This window comes from Lonchura striata, chromosome 3 (assembly GCF_050655825.1).
Source record: "Lonchura striata isolate lonStrDom1 chromosome 3, ASM5065582v1, whole genome shotgun sequence".
Taxonomy (NCBI): domain Eukaryota; kingdom Metazoa; phylum Chordata; class Aves; order Passeriformes; family Estrildidae; genus Lonchura; species Lonchura striata.
The window spans coordinates 34484264-34507237 of NC_140705.1; the positions used below are offsets into that span (position 1 = coordinate 34484264).

At 39.3% G+C, this 22974-nt stretch overlaps 1 protein-coding gene and 1 long non-coding RNA gene across 4 annotated transcripts in view; one reads left to right on the top strand and one right to left on the bottom strand.

Annotated features, from left to right (window-relative positions):
- Positions 1-8005, bottom strand: part of CEP162 (centrosomal protein 162) — a 43348-nt gene extending 35343 nt beyond the window's left edge. For 2 of the 3 annotated variants that reach the window (XM_085574795.1, XM_085574794.1), the window contains exons 1-3: positions 7865-8005; positions 6964-7030; positions 2255-2390 (exon numbers count right to left, since the gene is read on the bottom strand). In XM_085574795.1, coding sequence (XP_085430921.1) covers positions 2255-2390; positions 6964-7023 — 196 coding nt within the window. In that variant the 5' untranslated portion in view covers positions 7024-7030; positions 7865-8005. Of the gene's footprint in view, positions 1-2251; positions 2391-6963; positions 7031-7864 lie in introns of all 3 variants that reach the window. The other variant, XM_021545984.4, reaches the window with a different exon arrangement.
- A 395-nt stretch (positions 8006-8400) lies between these two features.
- LOC146767842 (uncharacterized) lies at positions 8401-16087 on the top strand. The gene is made up of 2 exons (XR_014953660.1): positions 8401-8514; positions 12059-16087. It is a non-coding gene; the product is annotated as an uncharacterized LOC146767842 (long non-coding RNA).
- The last annotated feature ends 6887 nt before the right edge of the window (positions 16088-22974 follow it).

Sequence of the window (22974 nt, forward strand, 5' to 3'; positions counted from 1 at the left end):
CAAATACATCTACATGAAGTAAAATTATAGCCACATAAAACTGCAGAGGAAAACTCAATTTAGCCCAAAGGTGGCCAAGGTGGTCTCTGCAAATGGCTCTCTTTTGACTCTAAGTTAACTGCCCTACAACTAGACACTCCCTTGCAGAAAGGCATTCATCATAGCACACATTTTACAACTGCTACCATTTACAAGTGTCCAGTGTGACAAATATATCCCTTTCCTCATGGGACACCACAACCAGGAGATCCACTTCATGCCACAGAGTTACTACCTTCTTGCCAAGACAGAAAGAGGAAAGCTCTCTAGCAGGAATTAAAGACCACTCTGCTTGGCAGTAGTAAAGTAGCAGGTGAGATATGGCATACTGCATATGCTCCATGAGTGCACACAAGAGTGGTGACAGAGCAGCAAATGAAATAAAACTAATAATCTGCCTGGTAAAAATGGTGCTCAGGGAAGAATTCTATGCATGGATCTGGCACATTTGGCGTTCACTCCTATAGTCTCAGCTTTGTTAAGTCCAGCTGCCAAGATGTTGGATCTTGGAGTTGAAATGCATTACACACATATTACTTTCAACTCCTTCCAAAAAACCCCCACAAACCAGCCCCTCATCAACATATTCATGAACATCAACTGTTCATTAATATGAACAAGCTAGCTTCTTTTGCATGTAAATTGATTCCATACTGGCAAAACTGGGTAGGCTCACCTTCTGAATGTTTTTCTGTTAAATGAGAAGCTATTCTGAAGGAATACCTTGTAAAGTTTACCAGATATTTACACATCAGTAAACTGTACATCAAGTTTGTTCCAGTTCTAATAGCTTTACCTCTAGTTAACCCAGACAACTGATAAGATATTCTTAATTTTAAAAATTACAGTGGTGGAAATTGTTTGGATAGAACATGTCAATATAATCTCATTGTTTCTTGTGACTGTTTTGAATTTTACTTAATCCACACAAGCACTGTTCTCTAAAACTTGTAATTACCCTGCCCTTTAGGAACCTATTCCAGTGTGTTTTCTACCATAAGAAGTATCAAAGTTGGATTGCCTTAAGCATCCCAGAAACATGCTGAGCTTCTGAAATAATCAGAATTTTCTTTGATAGTGTGTAGAAAAATGAGGTCATGGTAACCTCTTAATTCTCACATTGCCCAGCAAGAACACTTCATACTTACATTATTTGAAAAGCTGTAAGGAAATCATCATATCTCATAACACCTGATAAGAACTTTCTCCAATCCATCTGAGTTTATATAAACATCTTAAAAAGCCAAGACAAAGAAGTGGTGGTAGCAATAGGTGGTACCACAAAGACCAGGTACCACCCATTAGGATTAAGCCTAAATGGCACAACTGCTGACTGGGATTTGACTCCTCACTAAAACAACACTGACAGCTAGTCTTAAAATTTGAGATTACCAGCAGTATTTTAACTCTGTCAGATGAAAAAACTGATTTTTGTAACTTTCTGTTAAGATCCACTTGCAATTAATATGAATCATGAAAATTAAGAAACCAGCAATTACTACAAGAAGAAGAGGCAAACATCCAGTGTTAACTCACTACAACAGTTTTACTACCCAACAAGAAGGCAATGTAGAAATTAAAAAAATAGAGGTGGAAAGTTTGCTAACAATTATATATTTTCTTCCAGAACTATATGACCATGTCAATACTGAACCAGCAATCATGTCATCACAGCCCATTTTGCCTTGAGCCACAGTTATTGGCAAGGGAAATGCTGAGAATACTGAAGACATACATCTTGGATTCAGCTGGTGTTGAAAAGTTTTTCTTTCTTTGTGCTTTTCCAACTTACTACAAATGCTGCACTTAGCATATGTTTATAGAAACTGGCCTTTTCCCACTACAGTTTTGAAAACAGAAAGCTATAAAAAGTCAGTATAAAGAACAGGTTGGCTACAAAACACATATACCAGTATTTCTGCAAGTTCGTCAGTTATATTTTCTAACTATTTATTTATAATATGCTTATTTTTACAAGATTTATTAATTCAAAAGCTGCAGAAAAAACCTAGCAGATAGTTTGCATACAGCTTGAATATGAACCATTAAAAAATACAATTCTATTTGACTTTTATGCTTTACAAACTTGCACTGTAGCACTCTGAAACACTTGAGTGGCACCAGCTTAATCTCAAACCAGGCCTAACATACAGTATGAGAAAGAACTAGCCTGACCCCCTGTGGCCAAAACATTGCAAAACTTTAAATTTACCACCATCATCCGAGTCTTCCTCAGATAACCACCAGGGCACTGAATCCTTTTTCTTCTTTTCTTTTTTCCTGGGCTGTCCCAGTTTCTCAAGAACGCTGGACTTTTTCTTTGAATTTCCAAGTGAATCATCTGAAAGAGACTGAATCAATTGCATACAAGATTAAACAGAGCTTTGACATTTTTACATTGTTTCAGTCACTCAGTTCTGGACTTCTGAGTCCAGATGCCTTTCATTACTCCCCACTGTTCGCCTTTTTTATATATACATGACAAAACTGATTAAGAAACAATAACTATATTCATATGGCATAATACTGTATATTTTAATAATCCCACTGCCTGAATTTGGATACGTTAAGAGTTGACTGCTTCAGAGAATGTATGTTCAAATGAACATACAATTTTCAATTGGTTAAGACAAAGAAAAACCAAAACTCTGGCTATATTCTTGACGATAATGAATTACAGCAGAAATAATTTTATCTTGTCCTTGCTTTGTATGTGAATATTATTATTAATATTCTAAAAATAAATATGCACTAGCAAGCAACATTCTAGTTACCAGCAAATCAGATTTCAGAAATTAATTTTATACTTTGTATTCATGGAATAAAATAGAAATGACAGAACCATTCCTACCCAACTGTGTATTACACTTTCGTATGTTAGTCATCCATGCTGATTTTGACTGATGGCTTAAATTGATGGAAAAAAAAATCTGAGTATGGACACTATATGAATTTAAGTTAGTGATAAGTAACAGGAAGGAAAATACAACTAACTTCTGCTCTTTTCATTTAATAAAGTTCTTTGTGGCCTACAGCAGGCTTAGAGTCACAATTAGATATCCACACACTGAACAAGGAAATATTCATTAAACTACTGCATTACAACCTTACGTTCTGCATATTCTTTGTGCAGCAAACTGGGGTTAAGGGGAATCTAATACTTTTTATCTAAATTTAAACCAATTGTTAAAACCAATTGTCCTAAAGTGTCTTAAAGAACATGGTGCACAGCTAGTAAAATCCATAAATGGTAAGAAACAAAGAATTCACATATGAAATGCATCACATGGGAAAATTTCAAAAGCTTCACTTTTGCAATAGTCACAAATAAGAAAATCTCATAGTATAAACCCAATATTAGAGGCAACAGGATTGTTGATACTTAAATGTAAAACACAAGGGTATGATTTATTAAAACAAGCCTCTGCCTTCTATTACATTAAAAACACTGCCATAAAAGCCTGCTTTTACTATATGACTAAAACTTCAACTTCTCTGGGCTTAACAAGAACATTCAAAAATCAAATGCCAATTACATAAAACTATAAATTAAGAAAAATTGTAATAAAATATTCTTATTAGTATTTCTGATCAAGAACATCTTCAGAGCTTTCAATTTCACTAGAGAAAACTAAATGCCTATCATATATCTCAGAAAGAAAGAAGTGCTTTGAGTCTTGTACTTTAAAACACTACAATTTGAATAAATAATGAAACTACTAGACAACAGGATGTATTGCAATTTCTCTAAGTTGGCTCTGTGACACAGAACAAAACAGCTTCAGATTTCTAATAAATACCCCACTAATAACAATTTCCTGACACTAGTCACAACACAAGTACCAATGCTATTGTCCCCAAAGTTCAGACTGCCTCTGCTAGTTGGAAGCACTGACAGGAGCTTGATGCAAGCAAGATCTGCTATCACTTGCTGTTTCTTTTGCAACCCACAGAATCTACTGCTCTGCAAGCAGAACTTCAGTGAATGCTCATGCTCCTTAGTGGATTGTAACTGAAGAACCTGCAACTCCCACAGGCTGTGCTCAAATTCTGGAATCTTTCCATGTCCAGCCATCTTGTCAACTGCAGACAGTAAAGCTGCAGCAGCTGGGAGAGAAATGCTGACACAAAACTACTGGCGCAATTTCCCCAACATGTCAGTTGTCTCAACAGCAAAACCTTGATTTTTTTTTTCCCTTCCTTTGAAAAAAAGGTAAATCAATCAATCAATCAATCATCAATCAACTTTTTGGACTCATAATGACTTCTCAGCACCACTAAGTGGCACCAGTTTCTTCCTCTCCTCCACAAGACAGCCTCTCAGACTTTCAGGAACACAGACACACAGAAAGTATCAGTTGTTTAATCTCAAATAAAAGACTAAAGAGGCTAGGATAAGAACTAGAACAAGTACATGGCACATCATCAGTTTACCACCTCCTTTGCATGTGAGGGAACTTAAAACTTAATCTAAACCACTCAGACTTTCGTGACCAGTTGTCCTAATTAATTCATGAAACCAGTATTTTTCAGTTAAATAAGTCTACTCCAAATTGTGCTTTTATTACACAATAATATGTTAATCTATTTGATCTTTTAATAAAAAACCTAAAATGTTTTTCTAACATGGCCTAATGTGTGGTGCTTCTCTTCCAGATACTATTCTACAGATATTTTAATAAGGATTTGAAAGTCTTCCTTCTCAAGCATCTATGAGTATCAAGTAGAACAAAGGTCCACTTAAAATACTAGAAGCAGACAACAGTTTTTTCACAACATTGCTTTAAGTCATCAAAAAAAGGGCAATTAATTCAATTAACTGAAACACTGTGCATTAGAAAGACTTCCTCACATTGTACGTCCCAAGAGAACGGCACAGCAAACACTGAAAACCTGGAGCTAAACCAGTATGACAGATGATGCTTAGTGGAAACCCAGTTGACAATAGGAGGAAGTACACCAAAACAAGATACTGATGGTGAGGAGTGGATGGACCATAGGAACAGAAACAGTACAGAAGAAAGGATTATGGGAAGAATTATGGGTGACAACAGGCTATCTTGGCAAGGGGTTGGGAAAAAGCATAACCAGGCAGAGGGAATCATTAAAGGATTTATCCTACAGGCAGTCATTGTTACTACACATTTGTTTCCTCCTGTATAATGATAATAGTATAGAAAATCCACTGATAGCTTTTGAAGTTCAGTGTATATGCCAAAAGACTTAGTTTAATTCTCATATTAGACCTGCATCATCCAGCTGTATATACAGTCTTTTAACTTCATATGTTTTAATCACAAACATACATACACAGCCTCACCCCACAGATTCATTAAGAGTTATTTAAAATGGAAAAATCCTGCTCCATTTCCTCTTTGAAAGATTTGCTTAAATAACATTGTTTTCCCCAAACTACTGAGAAACAGATTTTACTATTCCCCACCTGCTGTGACACTCTCAACACAAACATCACCTACAGAGAGATTTCAAGAAATAGAGCACATCAGTTTCTCATCTTTCTAATATTAAAAGGCCAAGCAATTTTTATAAAAAACAAGAGCAAAGAGAAGGACGTAGTAGAAAATGCCTGTGTAAAAATAACAGAGAGTAGACAAACATAATTGTTATTCAGGTCTGTACCTAGCTGGCAAAAAGCATAATAAGTATTTTTAATAACTGGTTAGCAGTTTGAAAACAGTTTTGGATTGAAATTATAAAAAAATTAAGATATGTAATGTTAAAGTTACATTCTCTGTGACATTCCAAATGCCACTTAGAATAATTCAATAGTTATTTGAATTTTTTTTTAATGAGCATTCTCTGTATGAGCAATAGCTGAGGAGGAAGAAGAGCATGTCAAATGAGGAATAAAATAGTAGAAGCAATCACATGCAGAGTTTTGACAGATGTGCATAACAAATAAAAGAAAAAAAACTCCTTTCTCTTCCCCAGAACAACTCCCTTTGTAACAACAGTAAGTAACGAATTTTAAAGGAAATGCAAAGACTAGTTTTATAATTTTACTCACATTAATATTTTCAGTGAGTTCAAGAGTGCTAACTTAGTTGCATCATTAAATTACTTTTCACAAGTCATTAAATTGTAACACAAACTCTACTTTAAAAAAAATTCAAGCATATGTTACATATAACAGAGACTCCAGAAATAATCTCTGCTATCATTAGTTAAACTTATATACAGAATTAAAATCTAGTAAAGGCCTTATGTAAAAGTATTTATGTTTTAGGGTTACCACACTGTGTTCTTACAGACCAGAGGGCAAGTTCTGAAATTACAGGTCTAATTTGCATTGAAAAAAAACACATTTAGTCAGGGCATTTAGATCATGTCTGATTATTCTTAGCTTAAGTCACAACCCATAGAGTTGCATGATTTTGCCAGTACTGAAAACCATGAAGCACCATGAGGAATTAAAGGAATCTAATTCAAATTTTCTAATCATTACAACATGCTTCATTTTATAAAATAATTTTTAAATATAATTCAGTGGGAGTAAGCACTGCACAGAAAAATACAGAAATTTTTAAAATGCAACTTGTGTGTATATACAGGCAGATTTTTTTAAACTCATTTTCAATTATACATCAATTTGAAGCTTCTGGTACTAAGGAGCACCAACAATAAAACTGAAACAAAAATCAAGAACCAAGGGCTCTTTCTGAAGATACAACCAGGCAATGAAAAAATATTTATTTAATTACAAAACTCTTCTCTTGATTTCAATACAAGAAAATAGTATGAATTTAGCTTAGCAATTAAGACATTGCAAAGACCAATAGATAAGATAGCTATGTTAATTATGCGATAAAAGCACAGCTGAATCTTACATTTCATATTCTTCCATACTTAATTTCCCCCATTTTAAAATAGAGAATAGGGATGTGACCTTGTTCTCAAACATACCTCTTTCAGAAACTCTTCAAACTGCTCATCTAATTCTTCCTTTGAAAATTGATGAGCCATAATGAGTCTAAAAAAAAATAAAATTTAAATTGAAGTTAATTAAATGCATTCTGAAATTGATGTAACCTAATGATTTGCTTGAATAGAGCTGTAAGCAAAAAAAACTCAATCCAAAACTTAAGAGATGACAAACACCATTCTCCCATTCCTTACCAAACTATGCACTGAGACAATCAGTGCAAATGTACCTGTATCACCCAAATTCCTCACAAGCAAAATACTCATTTTCAAAACACCAGCTTCAGCATTTAAACTTCAAGGGATAAATAAAATATGATTCACTTCAGCATCTTTACAGTTTTCTTCAAAAACTAACTCTCTTAGCAACACAATTAAAAATTCTGTTAATAATCAAATGAGAATCTACTGCAGTAATATTTCCATTGAAGGGTTTTTAATTCCTTTCTATGTTTCTTCTGCAACACTGGGGACATCTGGCACTGTTAGCTTTGTTTCATCATCTCGGCTATGCTTTGGATTTAGTAAACAATAAATAAATACATGTAAAGCTTTTTAAGGTTAGGGAATGGCATTTGGTTTGAACTGCCCTGAGACTGAAAGCCAATGACACTTGCCCCCCTCTCCTTCCCCTAAGTCTGCATCAACTCCTCAGGTACAAAATATGTCCAACGACCCAAAGGCTGCAAAGCTTTTGTGTATCAACACATATGGCTGCCTTCAAAAATGCATATGTACGGCAGCATTAAACTGCACTAGCATCTTCCCACCTGAGAAGTGTGATGTGAACATAAAAGGGCTAAACATTTGCAAAAGTGCTTTTACCATTAAATAAAACTTCTCCCGGCATGGAGCCCACTCAGTACACAGGACTGTTACCTACCTAGTAAATTGATTTTGACAGGCGAGTTGTGACAACTGTTTCCTGCTTTCACTCCTTATCCATCCATAGACCACCCGACATTTTGGCTTTGGCAGTTAAAAAAATGAAGTTATATAGCAGACTGCCCAGGCGTTGGATTCAGCACGGTATCCTTATGTAAGCATTTGGACAATATCTCTGAAAACATGGTAAGGAGATTAAGAACGTTACCTCTCAGGGCACACATAATCCAGTATCCTTTTATACTTTCACATCAAAGAACACTTGATGTTAAACACAGGATGCTTTAGCAATTTAGTAACGGTGCGTGTTACTTTAGCAAGTGGGGAATATTTAATTCTAGCTTTGCCAGAAAAACAAAGTGATTCTCCTGACATTATCCTTACTTCTTCCTACCTTAGAATGACGGCTTTATTCTGCTTACCCTATAATTACATCTTTTATAAAAACAACATGTAACCCAACGGACAAAAAACATGTTTACCGTTTCGGTAACAGACGATCAGAGGCAAACATTAACCTTAGCAAACATACTTTTCAGCCGTATCTTCAGACCGGGCGGCTCACAAACGACTTCGCGCACAAAACAAAGGCGGAACTGGCTGGGGTATATACTACAACACAGCGCGGACAGCGGAAGTTTTGAGGAGGTATGGCTAAACCACTGGGGTGGGGGAAAGCTTAGACAGCCTAACACATTTCATGTAACCTTCCAATCATCCCAGCCATGGCCCGATCCTCTTCCTCCTCCGCCGGCTTTCCCTGGAGCGGGGACGCGCGGGGCTCGGGGACGCGCGGGGCTCGGGGACGCGCGGGGCTCGGGGACGCGCGGGGCTCGGGGACGCGCGGGCCGGGCCCGGCTCCAAGGCCCGACGGGCGCCCGGGGAGCAGCGGGAGGGGAGAGGCCGCGGCTCGGAGCCGAGCGCTGCCCGGGCGCCGGGCACGCACCTGCACCGCGCCGGGCCCCGCTCAGCGCGGCCGCCGCGCTCGCCGGCGGCGCGGTTGCCCGGGAAACCCTCCCGGCCACCGTCCCGCCCGCCAGCAGGGGCCGCGCCACGTGATCCCGCCAGAACCGCTGGCTTCCCTCTGCTCCGCCCGCCCCGCGCGGGACACACGGCGCGGGAGCGGCCACGCGGGATGGGAGGGGACAGGACGGGGTGCCATGCCCGCCGCGGGACACGCGAGGGGACGGGGACGGGGACGGGGACGGGGAGCGGGACGAGCCCGGGCGGCAGCGGCGGAAGGGGCGGCGGGCGGAGCCGCGCCCCCTGGCGGCGGTCCCTGGGCGGTGAGGGGACGGGGCGGGAGCGGTTTCCCGGTCCGAGCCTCGGGAGCCGGGCTGCGGTCGCGCTCGCCCCGCCGAGCGGGCACCGAAGGCCCTGGCAGCCGCAACACCCCGCAGCCACACGGGCGGAGCAGGTTTCCTTCCGCCTCCACCCCAAGCACGTCTCCAGAAGTCGTACAACTCCAGGAAAAGCAACAAGCAAAGGGTTAAAAGTGTGTGTAATTCCCTAATGCAAGGGTCAGACTCAAAGCATCCCTTCTCGCTTTTTCACAGAAATCCCTTTCTAAAGTTTTCCTAATGTCTCAGCTTTAGATGTCGGCCGTTGTGCTTTTAATACATTTTAGCACATCTCTGGAAATGTTTAAAACACGCAGGGAAATTAATGACCCCTGTTTCCCTGACCACTGCCTCTCAAATAACCACAGAACAATTGCAGTCTGTGCTTGCATGTGCTCTCCAGCGAGGGTCTGTCACTTGTGTTTGTTGTGAGAGTCACGTTGCTTCAGGAATTTTTATGCCAGCATTTAGTAAATGGTAAAATAAAACAAGTTCACTTAAGAATACAAATGGACATTGTTCACACACACACACACACACACACACACACACACACACACACACGTTTTGATTCTCTGTTCAGCAGACTTGGAACGAAAAGATTTTGAAAGGAAGTTTTCTTCAGCGAGTGTTTGGATACTCATTGCAAGTGAGAAACCAGTTAAAGTCCTATTACTGCCTCTCATTTCCTGTTAGCTTGGGAGATAAAGACAGCGCTTCCAATATGGCCTTTATCTATCCCAGATTTTTTAAATCTAGTATAAATTACAGTTTAAATTCAAAGAAGCAAAGAAATACAGGCTCTGTATTTTCCACACAAGTCTATGGGAATTACTTTGCTAAAGGTGCTTTAGCACTTCTTTCAATCAGGCCTATTGTCTGCAGATGGAGTATTATATTTCCGTTTGCAAAGTATTTTTTTCATCTTTATGTGCAACTTCTGCTGCTGTCTGTGGGAAATGTGGGAGGTGATCAAGGATAGAATGCCCACATAAACTAATATACTAGAACAATTTGTTACACACGACAGCCCACTGATGGTGAAAACATCCATTTTCAACATTTGCTCTTGTTGCATGAAAAAGCATGGAGTGAGGCATGAGAATTTAAAAAGAAATATGGAAATTAATTAAAAGAATGTCAGTCATGCTTCATGCCTTGATCCTGCTCAGATTTAAGCCAGTGCAAATTTTACTATTGACTTCAAAGTGATAGCTGTGACATCACTCATTGATCATGAGAGTTACTTCATATATGATCAAATAATCACATCAAGGGCTCAGTCCTTCAAGCTGCTAAAAACTCTTGCACATTGAAGCTTTTCTGTTTGCTGAAATATGTTCAAAGAGCCTTGTATATAGTATAGAAGAATGTGCAGAGGGATCAGTGCTGTTGGAAACCTCAGTGCCCATATGGAAAAGAAAAAAACCTAAACCACTCTTGATGACTGTGGTGGAGAGGAGGCATTGCCTGGTGTTGAAATGTCATCCAGTGCATTCAAATAATATGCACAATAGCCACTTAAAAGATTTTCATTTCCTTCTAATGCCAACCAGTTGGAGCAATTTTCTCAAGAGCTCTTAACAGCAGAACTTAAAAAATGTGAGAGCGGGGCTAGTCATGAATTTCAGCCAGGAACGTTTGGGCAATTTGGGCAGCAGTGCTAATAAAGCAGAATGATGGATGCAAATGCTAAAATAGATCCTGCTGGACAGAGTCCCAAATTATAAGGTAAATTTCAGGCTCTGCTGACATGGATGGGAAGCCTTTGTTGTCTTCTATGAAACCAGATTTTCCTGCTGTAATCATTGGCTTCTCATTTAAATATGTGGCATGTGCACACATAGTGCATATGTTTTTCTTGCTAAACAGCAAAAATATGAGGCTTCGTGGATTATTAATTTCCAAAGATTAATGGCAAAATTAAAAGGAATAAAATATCCACACTTTTATTCTGCTAATTTCGGTTTTGTATTGTCCATAAAAGTCAATGGGGAAAAAGATATCAAATAAAAACCAAAGTCTCTGCCGCATTCACTTTAGCTGAAGCATTGCATCAGATAGTATTTCAGTTCTGAGCCTACAAATATGTGAAATACAAGATTATGATAATAAATATTTCACCATTTTCTTGGTTATGTTTTTTTAGGGGTTAACAGTTTCCTGCTAAATCAAAAGGAAACAAACAGTGGTGGACTAAAGTTAAAATTGCATTCTCTGTGTATGCTCACCGTGATGAGACTTCCTTAAGTGACAATGCAATAAAAGCCCTTTCCAGTATGCACATCAGAAAAAAGAAAAGCCTTCCATAACTAGAAATTGCACAGAAAACAAACAAAAAGTGTGTAACTGTATTCCATATGGGAGAAAATGGTAGCCAAATTAGGATTAGTTACAAAATAGTTAACATAACTATAATTGTAGTTCAAAAGAGCATTTTTAATGCTTTCACTTTTGGTTCGCTGCAGGTCTCATTTTGTTCTGTCACTAATAACAAGTCCTCTCATCCCAAGGGTTGGATTTTTGGTAGATTCAGTTACAGTAGCCTGAACTCAGCATCTCACGGTATGGGTTTTTTTCCATCGTGAATTTTCTCCGTGGGCTGAGAACTAAATTCTGTGTCATGTTTCAAATTATTCCAGAGACTCAGACTAGTCACAAATCTTATTTCTTCTTGCATCCTTTGAAGGGAGCCGCAAAGTTTGAAGTTTGGAAGCTGGGCTGTTGCTGGCCATTTCCCGTTTTCTGGAAGTTAGCAGACGTTCACTGTTTCTCATGCTTTTTGAAAATGGATCCTCCCTTTGGCTTATTTGTGTAAATGTTTAATTGTCTTAATGTTGTGCCCTGTACAGCTTCCCAGTTTCTGTGGAAGAGTGCAAAGGTGCTGTAATTACTGGCTGCAGGAATAAATCCTTCACCATCATAGAGGAAACTCTCCTATCACCAGCAACTGTAAGCAATTAAAAATTCTTTCAAGAGGGTGATTGTTTGCAGTCAATAATTAAAGGTGCTTATCATTCTCTCAGATTAAAGTGCATTTGCCAACATTTAACACTGCTTTTTCTTTAATTTCCTGATTCTCTATAAATTCGTTAGAAAATGTTCCTCCACTGCGTAATCCAGCTAGTGGAGCAAGATACCTTCTGCTGCTCTTGAGAAATCCTGGGAAAATTATTATGCAAAGATAGATACAAACATGGCTGGTTTGACTAACTGTTGCACTTTTGATTTACTTGAATTATGCTGCCTTGTGCCTACTGTAGATCCTTCTTTGCCAGTGAAAATTCTCAGTTCTTGGCATCAGGCAACATGCTTACAATTCCTGCTCTGTGAGACTGGAGAAACAACTTGGGTCGCTTCCACCTGAGATCACTTGAACTGTAAACCCTCATCTGCCTTGAATATTCTCCTTTGCATATAGAAAGTTTTGTAGTATGTTTTTATCTTTGTGTGAAAACATACTGCATGTGTTCTGTTCAGAAAAAGTTAAGGTAAATATTTTTCTAAAAATTTCTTGGTGGCTTAGGAAAGATCAAACTCAGAAAATTCTGCAGAGAAAAAGGAAGCATTCTGATTTATTAAAATTTTTCAGATCTGTAACATCTTTCGTTGATCCTGACAATATATCTGCTTAGCACTGGCGGGAATGTTAGCTTTGCATTTCAGATTTTCACTTGGTTATTTTTAGTTCTTCTGAAGCCTGGGAAATAAGAAATATAACCACTTTGAACAGTCTGAAAGAGCCAACTCTAGCAGGGCCTCTGAATCTGATTAGATAAAACAACAAAGAGGTTCTGTTAGGGCAGAGGCAGGAAGAACTAAGGTGGGTGGCAATATCTGTCATAACTCAGGGGAAATGTAGCCTCAAAGCACTCAAAAGTGGGTGAAAAAAATAACATAAGCAATAGACAACTTTCCCACATCTTGGGTCACTCTCCAAATGCAGTTTGAAGAACTTTCTCTGCGCTCCACTTTTCTTTTGGGTTTTTTTTTTTTTTTTGTATTTTTAAAGTACAATAAACAGCACATGCATGTGTGTTTATAATAAAAAGCTGATTTAGGGGAGGAACATCGTTTCTCTTCAGATAAGTATCTGAAAAAGTAGTGTGGCAAGTGCAATTAGATTTGTTGGTACAACAGTGGTATAAAATCTTAAGGGAGAAATTTGCAATTTTCAATGTTTTCCTCAGAAAGTTAGGTAGCTTAGGGATGGACACAGGAGATTTTTCCCATAAAATACAGCTAGTCATAACATCACATTTTATCCTACTGTGCAGAAAAAGAATGAAACTGATGTGTTTAGTGCAAATTGGAAGTGTTCAGTGTTTGGGGGGGCTTGATTTAAAAATGATCTGTTATTGGAGGGGTGGATACCTGAAACACACGCTCAGCCAAGGCTTGTGCTTCCCTTCATTCAGTGTAGGATGCTTATTTTGGGTTGGAAGAGATCAAAAGAGAGATTTGTACATTTCCTCGGGAAAATCAGTTAAAATGTTTTCGAAGTAGCTGTGCATCCGTGATGTTGAGCTTTGTCTGTGTCAAAGGTTGGGATTGTTACCTGTTTGAAGCCCACTGCTAAGTGTGTCCCAAACTTGCTCTGCAGCTCAGGAATGTTCTGCTTGTTTCTTATATTAGAGGCATATGATAAAAGTCCCTCCAAACTGCTCTTTACCCATGTGACTGTGGCATTCCTCTGGTCTCCCATGTCTCCCATGACAGATGTGGTGTGGAACAGGACATGCTTACAGGTGTGATAACCAGTGCTAATCCAACACCAATTTGCACTGTTCAAGAGGTTCAGCTCCCCCGTGCCTGACTGAGGGTGTTCATGTGTGAACTAAGGGGATTTTAAGTACTATTTTTCATCAGGTTAAAGGTAGTTACAGTGTACATTTTGGCAGGAGAACTGGAGTGTGAAATTTATCCCTATTACCTTTCTCCTCAAGTTTTTTTCTCATTGTAATTTAATCAGAAAATAATCTGTTCCACAATTTTTAATTTTCCTTGACATCTCTCTGTCTTACATTCCTGAATAGGGAATTGAGCATCAGATCTTAAAAGCTTCAGGGGGAAAAATCAGATTCTTGCCAGGTATTGTTGCCTATATAAGTTATGCTCCACCAGCTGATCTGTGGACTGTCCAGGTGAATGGAAAAAAGATAGATAAGTGGACATGGATACCCCTTTTTGTCTTTGGCCAGTGAAGGACAAACCTCCTCAAAACTGGCTTCACATGTAATAACAAAACCCATGGGATGTGATAACCAGCACTGATGGAGGGACAGGGTGACTATTACAAGTCAGTTCTCTGTAAGAGGCAAGTTTACATGTTTTGTCAGTTTAATGTAGCTGTCTCACTTGTCATCTTCTCGCTCGTGGAACAGAGGGTTCAGTCCCATGCTGTTTGTACAGATGCTATTGGTACAGAAATGGGGGAGGAGGAAGTCAGGGAAATCTGAGGTCTCCTTCTCTGTGGCCACATCCCCAGCTCTGCTTGGGGTCATTTCAGGGATGTGCAGGTCCCTCACCTTGAGCACATTTCTAGCACGACACCTTTGTTGCCTTGTGCTGGTATAAGAAGGTTTCATTTTGCACCAGGTGAAGCAACCTTTCTGGAACCAGCATGTGACTCCTGATTTTTGGTTTAATTTTTCCTTACCTGGAAAAAAAAGATAATCTAAACTGATATTCTGTGTACATGAAATGAGAGCCAGCCAGATAGGGAGTATGGAATAGAAAACCTCACTACTCTGGAATTCAAATCTGGAGATTTGACAGATTTTTTTTTTTTTTTTTCCCTCTATAAACAGTGCTTAGGGATATGACCTGTCATTACTTAGAGATTTCCAGCAGTGGAACCTTTGGTGTCCGTCTACCACCCACCTAGTATGAAAAATGCCAAGAGATCGGCTTGTTGCAGGACTAAAATAGTCCTTAACACTTAGCCTCAAAGGACTATGACACCTGTTCTCCTGTATCTTTTTCTCTCCATACCTACCTCACTAATCACCTATTAGCTCCTAAGGTACCAGAAATAAACACCAGTAGTCCCAAGGTTCAGTGTATATTAAGACCTGTATATATTGAGACAGTGTGTATTAAGACCTGTGAAAACAGCCTTTTGCAAGCATTTGTCCAGAAAATAATACCTAGCTTAAGGATTTAAAACCTACTGAGATTTCTTTGTTATTTCAGGCTTCTGGGAATGGTCATTTTCTTAATGTGATAAGAAACTGAGAAATATTTTCAAAGAAAAGACACTTAGATGTGTGGCCTGCCTGGATTAGTAAGGCTGTAAGCTGCTGTTCCACAAATCCCTTAATTATACCAAACCTTCCCTGGCAAGCTGCTGTATATATTTAATTGACTATTAGGCTATGATTTTTACATGTATACTAAAGGTATTTAGGTGCCACAATTGTCTCTCAGTGTAATAATATTTGAAGTGATTTAATTTAAAATTGGATAAGCTTGGACTTTTGTTCATTTCCTCCACTCTGAGGGATAAAATAGCATGGTGTGAAAGCCTTTTAAGATTCAACAATATTGTTCAAGCATAGCATCTGCAACTAATAAGTGTGTAACTTTGAATGAAAAAAAAATGTCTAATTATCATGGAAAAGAGAAGATGGTTGACTCATCTTCTGCAGTTTGGATTACATGTGTGGGATTGTGTTTTGGATGGAGCACTCCAGAATAGCAACACTCCATCAAAAACACAGTCATGCACCTGTACTCCAAATGGCTGAATAAGTCAAAACACATGTCATCTGAACACTGTGAATCAAATTAAAAAAAAAAAAAAAAAAGAAAAAAAAAAAAGAAAAGAAAAGAAAAGAAAAGAAAAGAAAAGAAAAGAAAAGAAAAGAAAAGAAAGGAAAGCTGGAAGAGAAATAAAGACAAGTACCATAACATTGGTGTGTCTGAAGAGTTGTTTCTTTAAAGCTCCCTGAGTGATTTATTTATCACTAAACCTCTGTTCGCAAGCCATGTTTGATTTTGCTCAATGCTGATATAGACACTGAAACTGGATATTATCGAAAGGGCTGCCAGCAACTGTTTGATCCTGATAAATTACAATAACAGGCACAATTTACAATGAGAAGCTATTGCTGCTTCTGGCTCTAATGTGTGATGAGGTTTAAAACATGGTGGGCCAAAATTCCCTTACCTGGTGGCCCCCTCAGACCATTTACAGAAGAGCGTTTAAGAGAGCCACCAAGCAGAAGAAAATTACATTCACAGCAAGGGCCAGGCCCAATTTTATATCAAAGGTGAGCATGTGTGTGTATGTGCATTCGCCTGCATTTGGAATGAAAGATGTGGGGAAAAGAAGTAGAAGAAGCATGTATAATCCACATGTTTGGAAACTTGTGTGTTAACTGAGCAGACCATTCCCTGGATCCTTCTACATGTGTGCACACCCCCCAACACTCCCCACACCACCACCCCTCACCACCCCCCTTTATGCCTGCAATGCATATGTGTTGTGAATATTGAAGTATATGCTCTGTAAAGTTAATTGATGACTGGCTGCTTATTTGATCTTCACAGTGTCAAGTTCAAAATGTAATGAACAATAAAACCCACCCAATAGCTGGGCTTGGAAAGAGGTGCAAATTCAGAAAAGTGATATGAATGAGAATCCCCTGCATATTTTCTTTGCAGTAGAATTCCCAGACACCTGCCCCTGATTTCAGAAATTTATATAAGCCACAGTCCACACCCAGGAGAGTAAATAAAGATTTCTTGATATATTTCATTGCCTAAAAACTTCTGATAATCTCATCGTGTGCTGTTTTTCCTCTTTAGGAGACTTTGAGTCTAATCAGATTAACATACACATTCTTACTGATGTGCCAAAAGTTAATTGTCACAGAGGCTAATGAAGAATGGAGTGAAAGGCATGCTGCAGGAAAAAGAGGAACCAGAAAAAGATATCGACTACACAGACATGAAACTATTCATCCTCTGATCAGCTCACATTGCTGGTGCCTCTTGTAGTGAAGTGCAAGGGTAGAACTTACACGTTTGTTAGTGAAATGTTGAACGGGGCTTCAGAAAGTCTCTACGAGCAGTGATGTTCAGTGTCTCTGATGGACTGTTTACTAGACTTCTGAAGGACTGTAAAGCACCTCACCTAACACTGGATTCCTGTCTCTGGGAAGTGTTCACCTAACCAAGACTGTATCATATCTCTTGCCTGACCTCATCTTCTGTTAAGTTGCCTCATCCAGCTGCTGTTAGATTTACATGGGATGTGTCCAGAGATGGTCAGGAGAGGTTTTTCTGTATTTGCAGCATGCTTCTCCCTTACTCTAACATATATAAACACTTACACATGAACAGCAGAAGTTGTCCCCAGTTCCATATTCGCAAACCTATTTTGTGTCCTCTGCCTTTGACAAGTAAACTTTTCCATTGCTTTATTTTCCCCTGTTTTCCTTTTCAAAACCCTATATATATTCCACTAACCATTCCTCTTTTCCTTTGAAGAAATGTATGTATACACATGCCTACCACCCCTTGTCTTTGCCCCTGCCTCCCAACCTTTATATAGGATCAGTATTTCCAGTGTCATCTGCTGGAGAGAGGCAAGCAGAGTTGCTGCACATCTTTAAAGAGTGAGAGTGTGTCCATGAACATACACATGTGTGCACACATTCTCTCATGTATAGGGGCACCCCTGTCTCAAGGAATGAGGAGTTCCCTGGATCACAGAGAATAAAACAGAAGAGGTGAACATGGGCTTGTGTCTTTGTAATGTGGACAGTTTAGCAAAGGCATAGTATGAAATATAGATGTGGAATGCAAAGAGGACAGGCATCGAGGACAAAAGGCACACACGTTCCCCTGATTCTAAATATAGACAAATGTTTAATGTCAGTATCTATGGACTCTGTGTGAAGGTGCAAACTACCTCAGAAAAGAAGCTAAGAATAATTTCCAAAGAGGTCCCCATTTCCATGCTACTGGAAATTCTCTGCCAAGAATTAGGTTGGATAATTCCAGGCCAGGTTCCAAGATGACATGCCTACCAGGGGCACATACATTAGTAATTGAAATTAGATGTGACAAGCTGATCACAGGAGGAAAAATGTTTATGTCAAAATATTTTGGAAAAGAGATCAGACTGAAATTAGATTAATGGTTGCAAAAAGTGGTCTGAATATTCAAAATGAGGGCAGTCTATGGGAAATGCCTTAAATGAATATTTTCTTTTCTGGGCAGGCTGTTCAAATTGTCAAAAATGACCAAAATGTAATGGATTGGTTTTCTCTGTTGATCCCATAGTGAACAAAGAAGCAGGACTGTCATTTCCCTATACTTCTGGGCAGTGTGAGTTATATATCTACAGCTTGATGGGTTCCCAGAGTAGATAGGTCTGACCTTATGTCCATTGGAAGTATTGTGATACTGGGACGGTAACTTGTATGACCATGACTTGCCACCCAGGAAGGCAGCCATAAAGATATTGTAGAACACTAGTAACTGGTTCTGGTCAGTAATAATAATTACTTATTTTGATAAAAACCCATCTAATTCAGCACTGAAGTGTGTTTGACTTGAGCCTTCCAACTTGTGACACCCCTTCTGCTAGATTAAAAAGCTCAGAAGTGCAGTCTATTTCTTTTCTGTGGCAGTACTAATACATTGAAGCCAAACCGCTTCTTCTTGACCAGCTGTGAGTTAAAGTCAGCAGACTTGCTGTGGGGAGCTTCTGCTTTCATTTTAAACCAGCTTATATGATAATAGAGCAGCAGGATATGCGAGTCACTGGAGTCTACCTTTCCACCTGCTTGTGCGGGCTCCGAGAAAGGTGACCAGCGCCAAGGGAGCCGGCCACCCGCAGTCCCCGCGTCTGCCAGCTCTGCCTCAGCTGAGCCGCTGTTGCCACAGCGGGTGTCGTAGGTTTCAAGAGAGAGATTTCCATGTGTCCTTCCTGCCTTCTGTAGGCAGCAAACTACCTCGCATAGTTCAGATTTCATAATGAGCCATGTTTACTGAGTTGTCAGAGATAAGCCTGTCTCTAGAGGCAAACGTCAGGACTGGGAACAGAAATGCCAGCAGTGAGCACATATGGCAATGTTTTTACTCTTAAGTTTGAAAGAACTGGACGAGTTAACAAATACAGATGTTTAAAATCAGTAAGAGTGTTTAATGAAAACAAACAAAATACTCTAGTCTATAAAGCTAAACCTGTTTTTCTTTGGCTCCTTTTGACGAGCTGGGATTAGTGTTTTTCTGAACCTATACCCTCCTTGACATATGGGATGCTTTTGAGGGACATTAGTCTCAGCAGATGCTGGGTGGCACTTGGGTGGATGCCTCTGATTTTTAGTTAGTTAATAAATCAGCTTTTACAACCATGTGTATCCTATGATTTAACACATGCATAACAATAATACTGGATTAGGAAGAACAAACTGTTTCTGCAAACTATATTTTATTTCTTAGTAATATTGCATACAATAAGAGCTTTTCTGTAACATAAACAAAGGACTCATGCTATTTTTTAATTTAGCCAGTGCCCTTCATCCCCATGGGTCAAATTGTGCTCAGAATTGCGTTAGTACAAATGCAGAGTACCTCCACTGAGCTCAGTAAAACTCTTTCCATTCACTTCAAGGGATGCTGTGTCAAACCTCATGCTTTCCACAGGCATCAGCCGCCGCTTTGCCGCTTCCTGCCTAGTTAAACTGCTTAAGTGATGTTCCCTCAATTAAAACACTCATGTAATGCTTTACATAATCAGAAGGTTAAATAGTGTCATGTTGCTTTCCTACAAAAACTATTTTTCCTGTTCTTGTTTTTGGAAGGAAAATTTTCTTTTTAATCTTTGAGCTCCCACTTCAGATATGTGCTAAACTACTAGCACACATGACATCATCCTTGGCTTCAGCCTTTGAAAGTGAAATAGTATTTAAAAATATGAAATTCTGGTAGCAATGTCAGACCCAAAGTTGAAGTTTAAAACAAAACTGACAATGAAATCAACTGCCAGGAAACAGACTATTTTTTAAATTAGACATCTATCATGTCAACTTTGAGTTAATCTCTGGAGCCAGCTCAAGAATGGATGAGGTAATATTTGCACATGTTGTGGATAAGATAGAATGAAAATGGATTTTCTCTCTCTTTTTTTTTTTTTCTTTTGGTTAATGTGCTACAAAGGTTATGAAGCCTGATGGTTGGAATCACGAGCTGTGATTGAGGGGTTATGTGTGAAGCAGCAGATTAGAATGACTTTAATATGTTACATGATGTTCTCTGAAAGATCCCAGGCCATATACAAAATGTGGTGAATAGGGGCACTTGCAGGAGGTAAGAAGATAGGTGATAGGTGGAGGGTTGACATAATTCTGGAGAAAGCTCTCAAAGCCAACGCATTTAGTGGATAAGTTTAAGGACTTGGTCTCACTGCTTTAGTTCTGAGTGCCAGGGGTTGAGGTTTAAAAGGGAGTCAGGACCTGCTGACAGAGCCAGCTAAAAGATGGCTGGATGTAAGTTACAGTGCATGAAAGAAAATTAAACATTCAGTCATAACCTGTTACAAGAGAAACCTCTTTTTCTATTACAGAAACTATCTGAAAATTTGTTTTTGTCTGTGTTAATAGTGCTTAAAACACATGTGAATTACAGCTGGGAAAGGAATTTCACTAATTCCTGTTTTCTGTGCTGTTTGTGAAAGCTTTTCTTAGCCTTTGTCCATGCTGTTCTCTAAAGCATATTCCTGGCAAAGGCCTACATTCCTTGCTCAGCATTTGTACCCAACTGCCTGTGAAAGATTGACACGTGCAGAAACTCTCAGAGGCTTGGCTTAGGAAGTGTAGGGCTCAGGTGGCTTGCTCTTTTTCAGTGGTCTCAATGGTCTTTTCTATAATCTTGGCAGTTCTGGAGACCAGTTAACTCAGTTCTTTCCAAGACCTGCCCAGAGGTCCATGCTGCAGCCTTGTCCATAATGAACAGCTATAAATTGCTAGTCCTTTGATCTGTTTCTCCACACCGCTGGAGTAGCTTTGCACCTCCTAGAAGTGTTCAGGAGCAGAGGCAGGAGAGTTCTACAGAGTAGGACCCCACCCTCCACAGGCAAATGGACCAAGAAGTAAAATCACTAATTTAAAAAAAAAAATAAGTGTTTTTGAAAGCTTGTGGTTTTTCAATAGAACACAAAATGAATACACAATACTCACTACTTTCAAAAGAGAGTCAGTGGAGAAAATGTGAAGTAATCATGACTAGGATTGGGAAGAAATAGATGCGAAAATTTTGAAAAACTTTCAGTTCTGTGTTTTTTATTTCCCTAAGAGTCTTGGGTTTTTTTTCTGTGTTCATTTTTATTTGTGGAAAGCTGTTTACATGACATTTATGCTGTATATGTCTCTGTGAAGAAAGTTATACAACATATGTGTTAGTCTATGCAGGTGTTTATAACTGTAAATGTTACTTTTGTAGTTTGCCAAATGGAAAATGCACCCAACGGCATCCTCTTGAACCTGTAAATAAACTGTTTTCCAGAGCAGCCATCAAGCACATCATGAAAGGAAATGGCAGAGCAATTCCACTGACAATAGCATGAGAATTATTATGAACCAGATGTGAAACAATACAAATATTAGTGAAAAGAATAGTTTCTGTCTACCCAAGCATGACAAAGCTTCAAGAAACACAGGGATACGGATTGGATGTGCAGTGAAAATAAGTGTGTGATTCTCTGTCTGGAACTGCAGGCTGAAATTCCTCTGGACAAGCTCAAAAAAGATGTGTTGTTGGTATGAACACTAACCAACAGCCACTCATCCCTTTGACTGGGGGCAAACTTTTCTTGCTCCCCATGGGTGAGGAGCCGTGGCATTCCACCTGGGCATCAAACCCACAACTCCTTTCTGCCCTGCAGCCACAATTCTGTTGTGGGTTCCTGTAATGCCTGATTCCAAAGGGACTTAGCAGGTTTGCATCACAGATGTAGAGGATTTGATTCAGTGCTTCAGCCTTTGGTGTCTGGCTCTGCTTGTGATGCTTCTCTGTTTGTGTGTGCCTCCCTGAGGCACTGCTCTGGAAGGGGAGGCAGGGACATGAAGAGCAGTGGGCTGTGCACCCTCTCTGTCAGCCCACTGGGAATGTCTCAGACACAGAAGGGTGTTTGAAGGGCAATGAAACCTATTTTTGGGCAGCTGAAACATGCCCTAGGTGTTTCACCCAGCAGTAAGCTCCAGCAAGCTTGGATGTGGATATCAGTAGCAATGCTGCACCAAGGGCTATGGCTGAAGGTTGAATATACAGCAACACCAGCATTTCAGACAGAAGATAAGGTTTCACTCTGGAATTTACCAGAGTACTGGTGCTAACATGTAAATTAGGTGGAATAATCACATTTTGTCTTTTTAACTAACTAAGGTTAGAACTCTTCCTTATCAGCAAATGAAGTGTTTACCAACCGACCAGGTTTCTGTGGAGACTGGGCAAGGGCAAACTGATGTGATTAAAATCTCACACTTTTTTTTTTCCTCCACCAATATTTCATGTGAAAACTTCAGTGGCCCATCTGGCCTCAGTTGGTGGTTTTCTAAGTTGCCAGCTTTACTTCCATATACTGTGATAATACTATTTCAAAATAGCCACATCATCAAGTATCTTTCAAGATGTGAAATATTTATCAAAATATATTATTCCTGTTTTGGTTTATACAATCCCTGCTATCCTTTAGCTACCAAACTTCTGTCATGTGAGCTTTTATTCCATTATTAAAAGGGAGATGTGAAGTCAT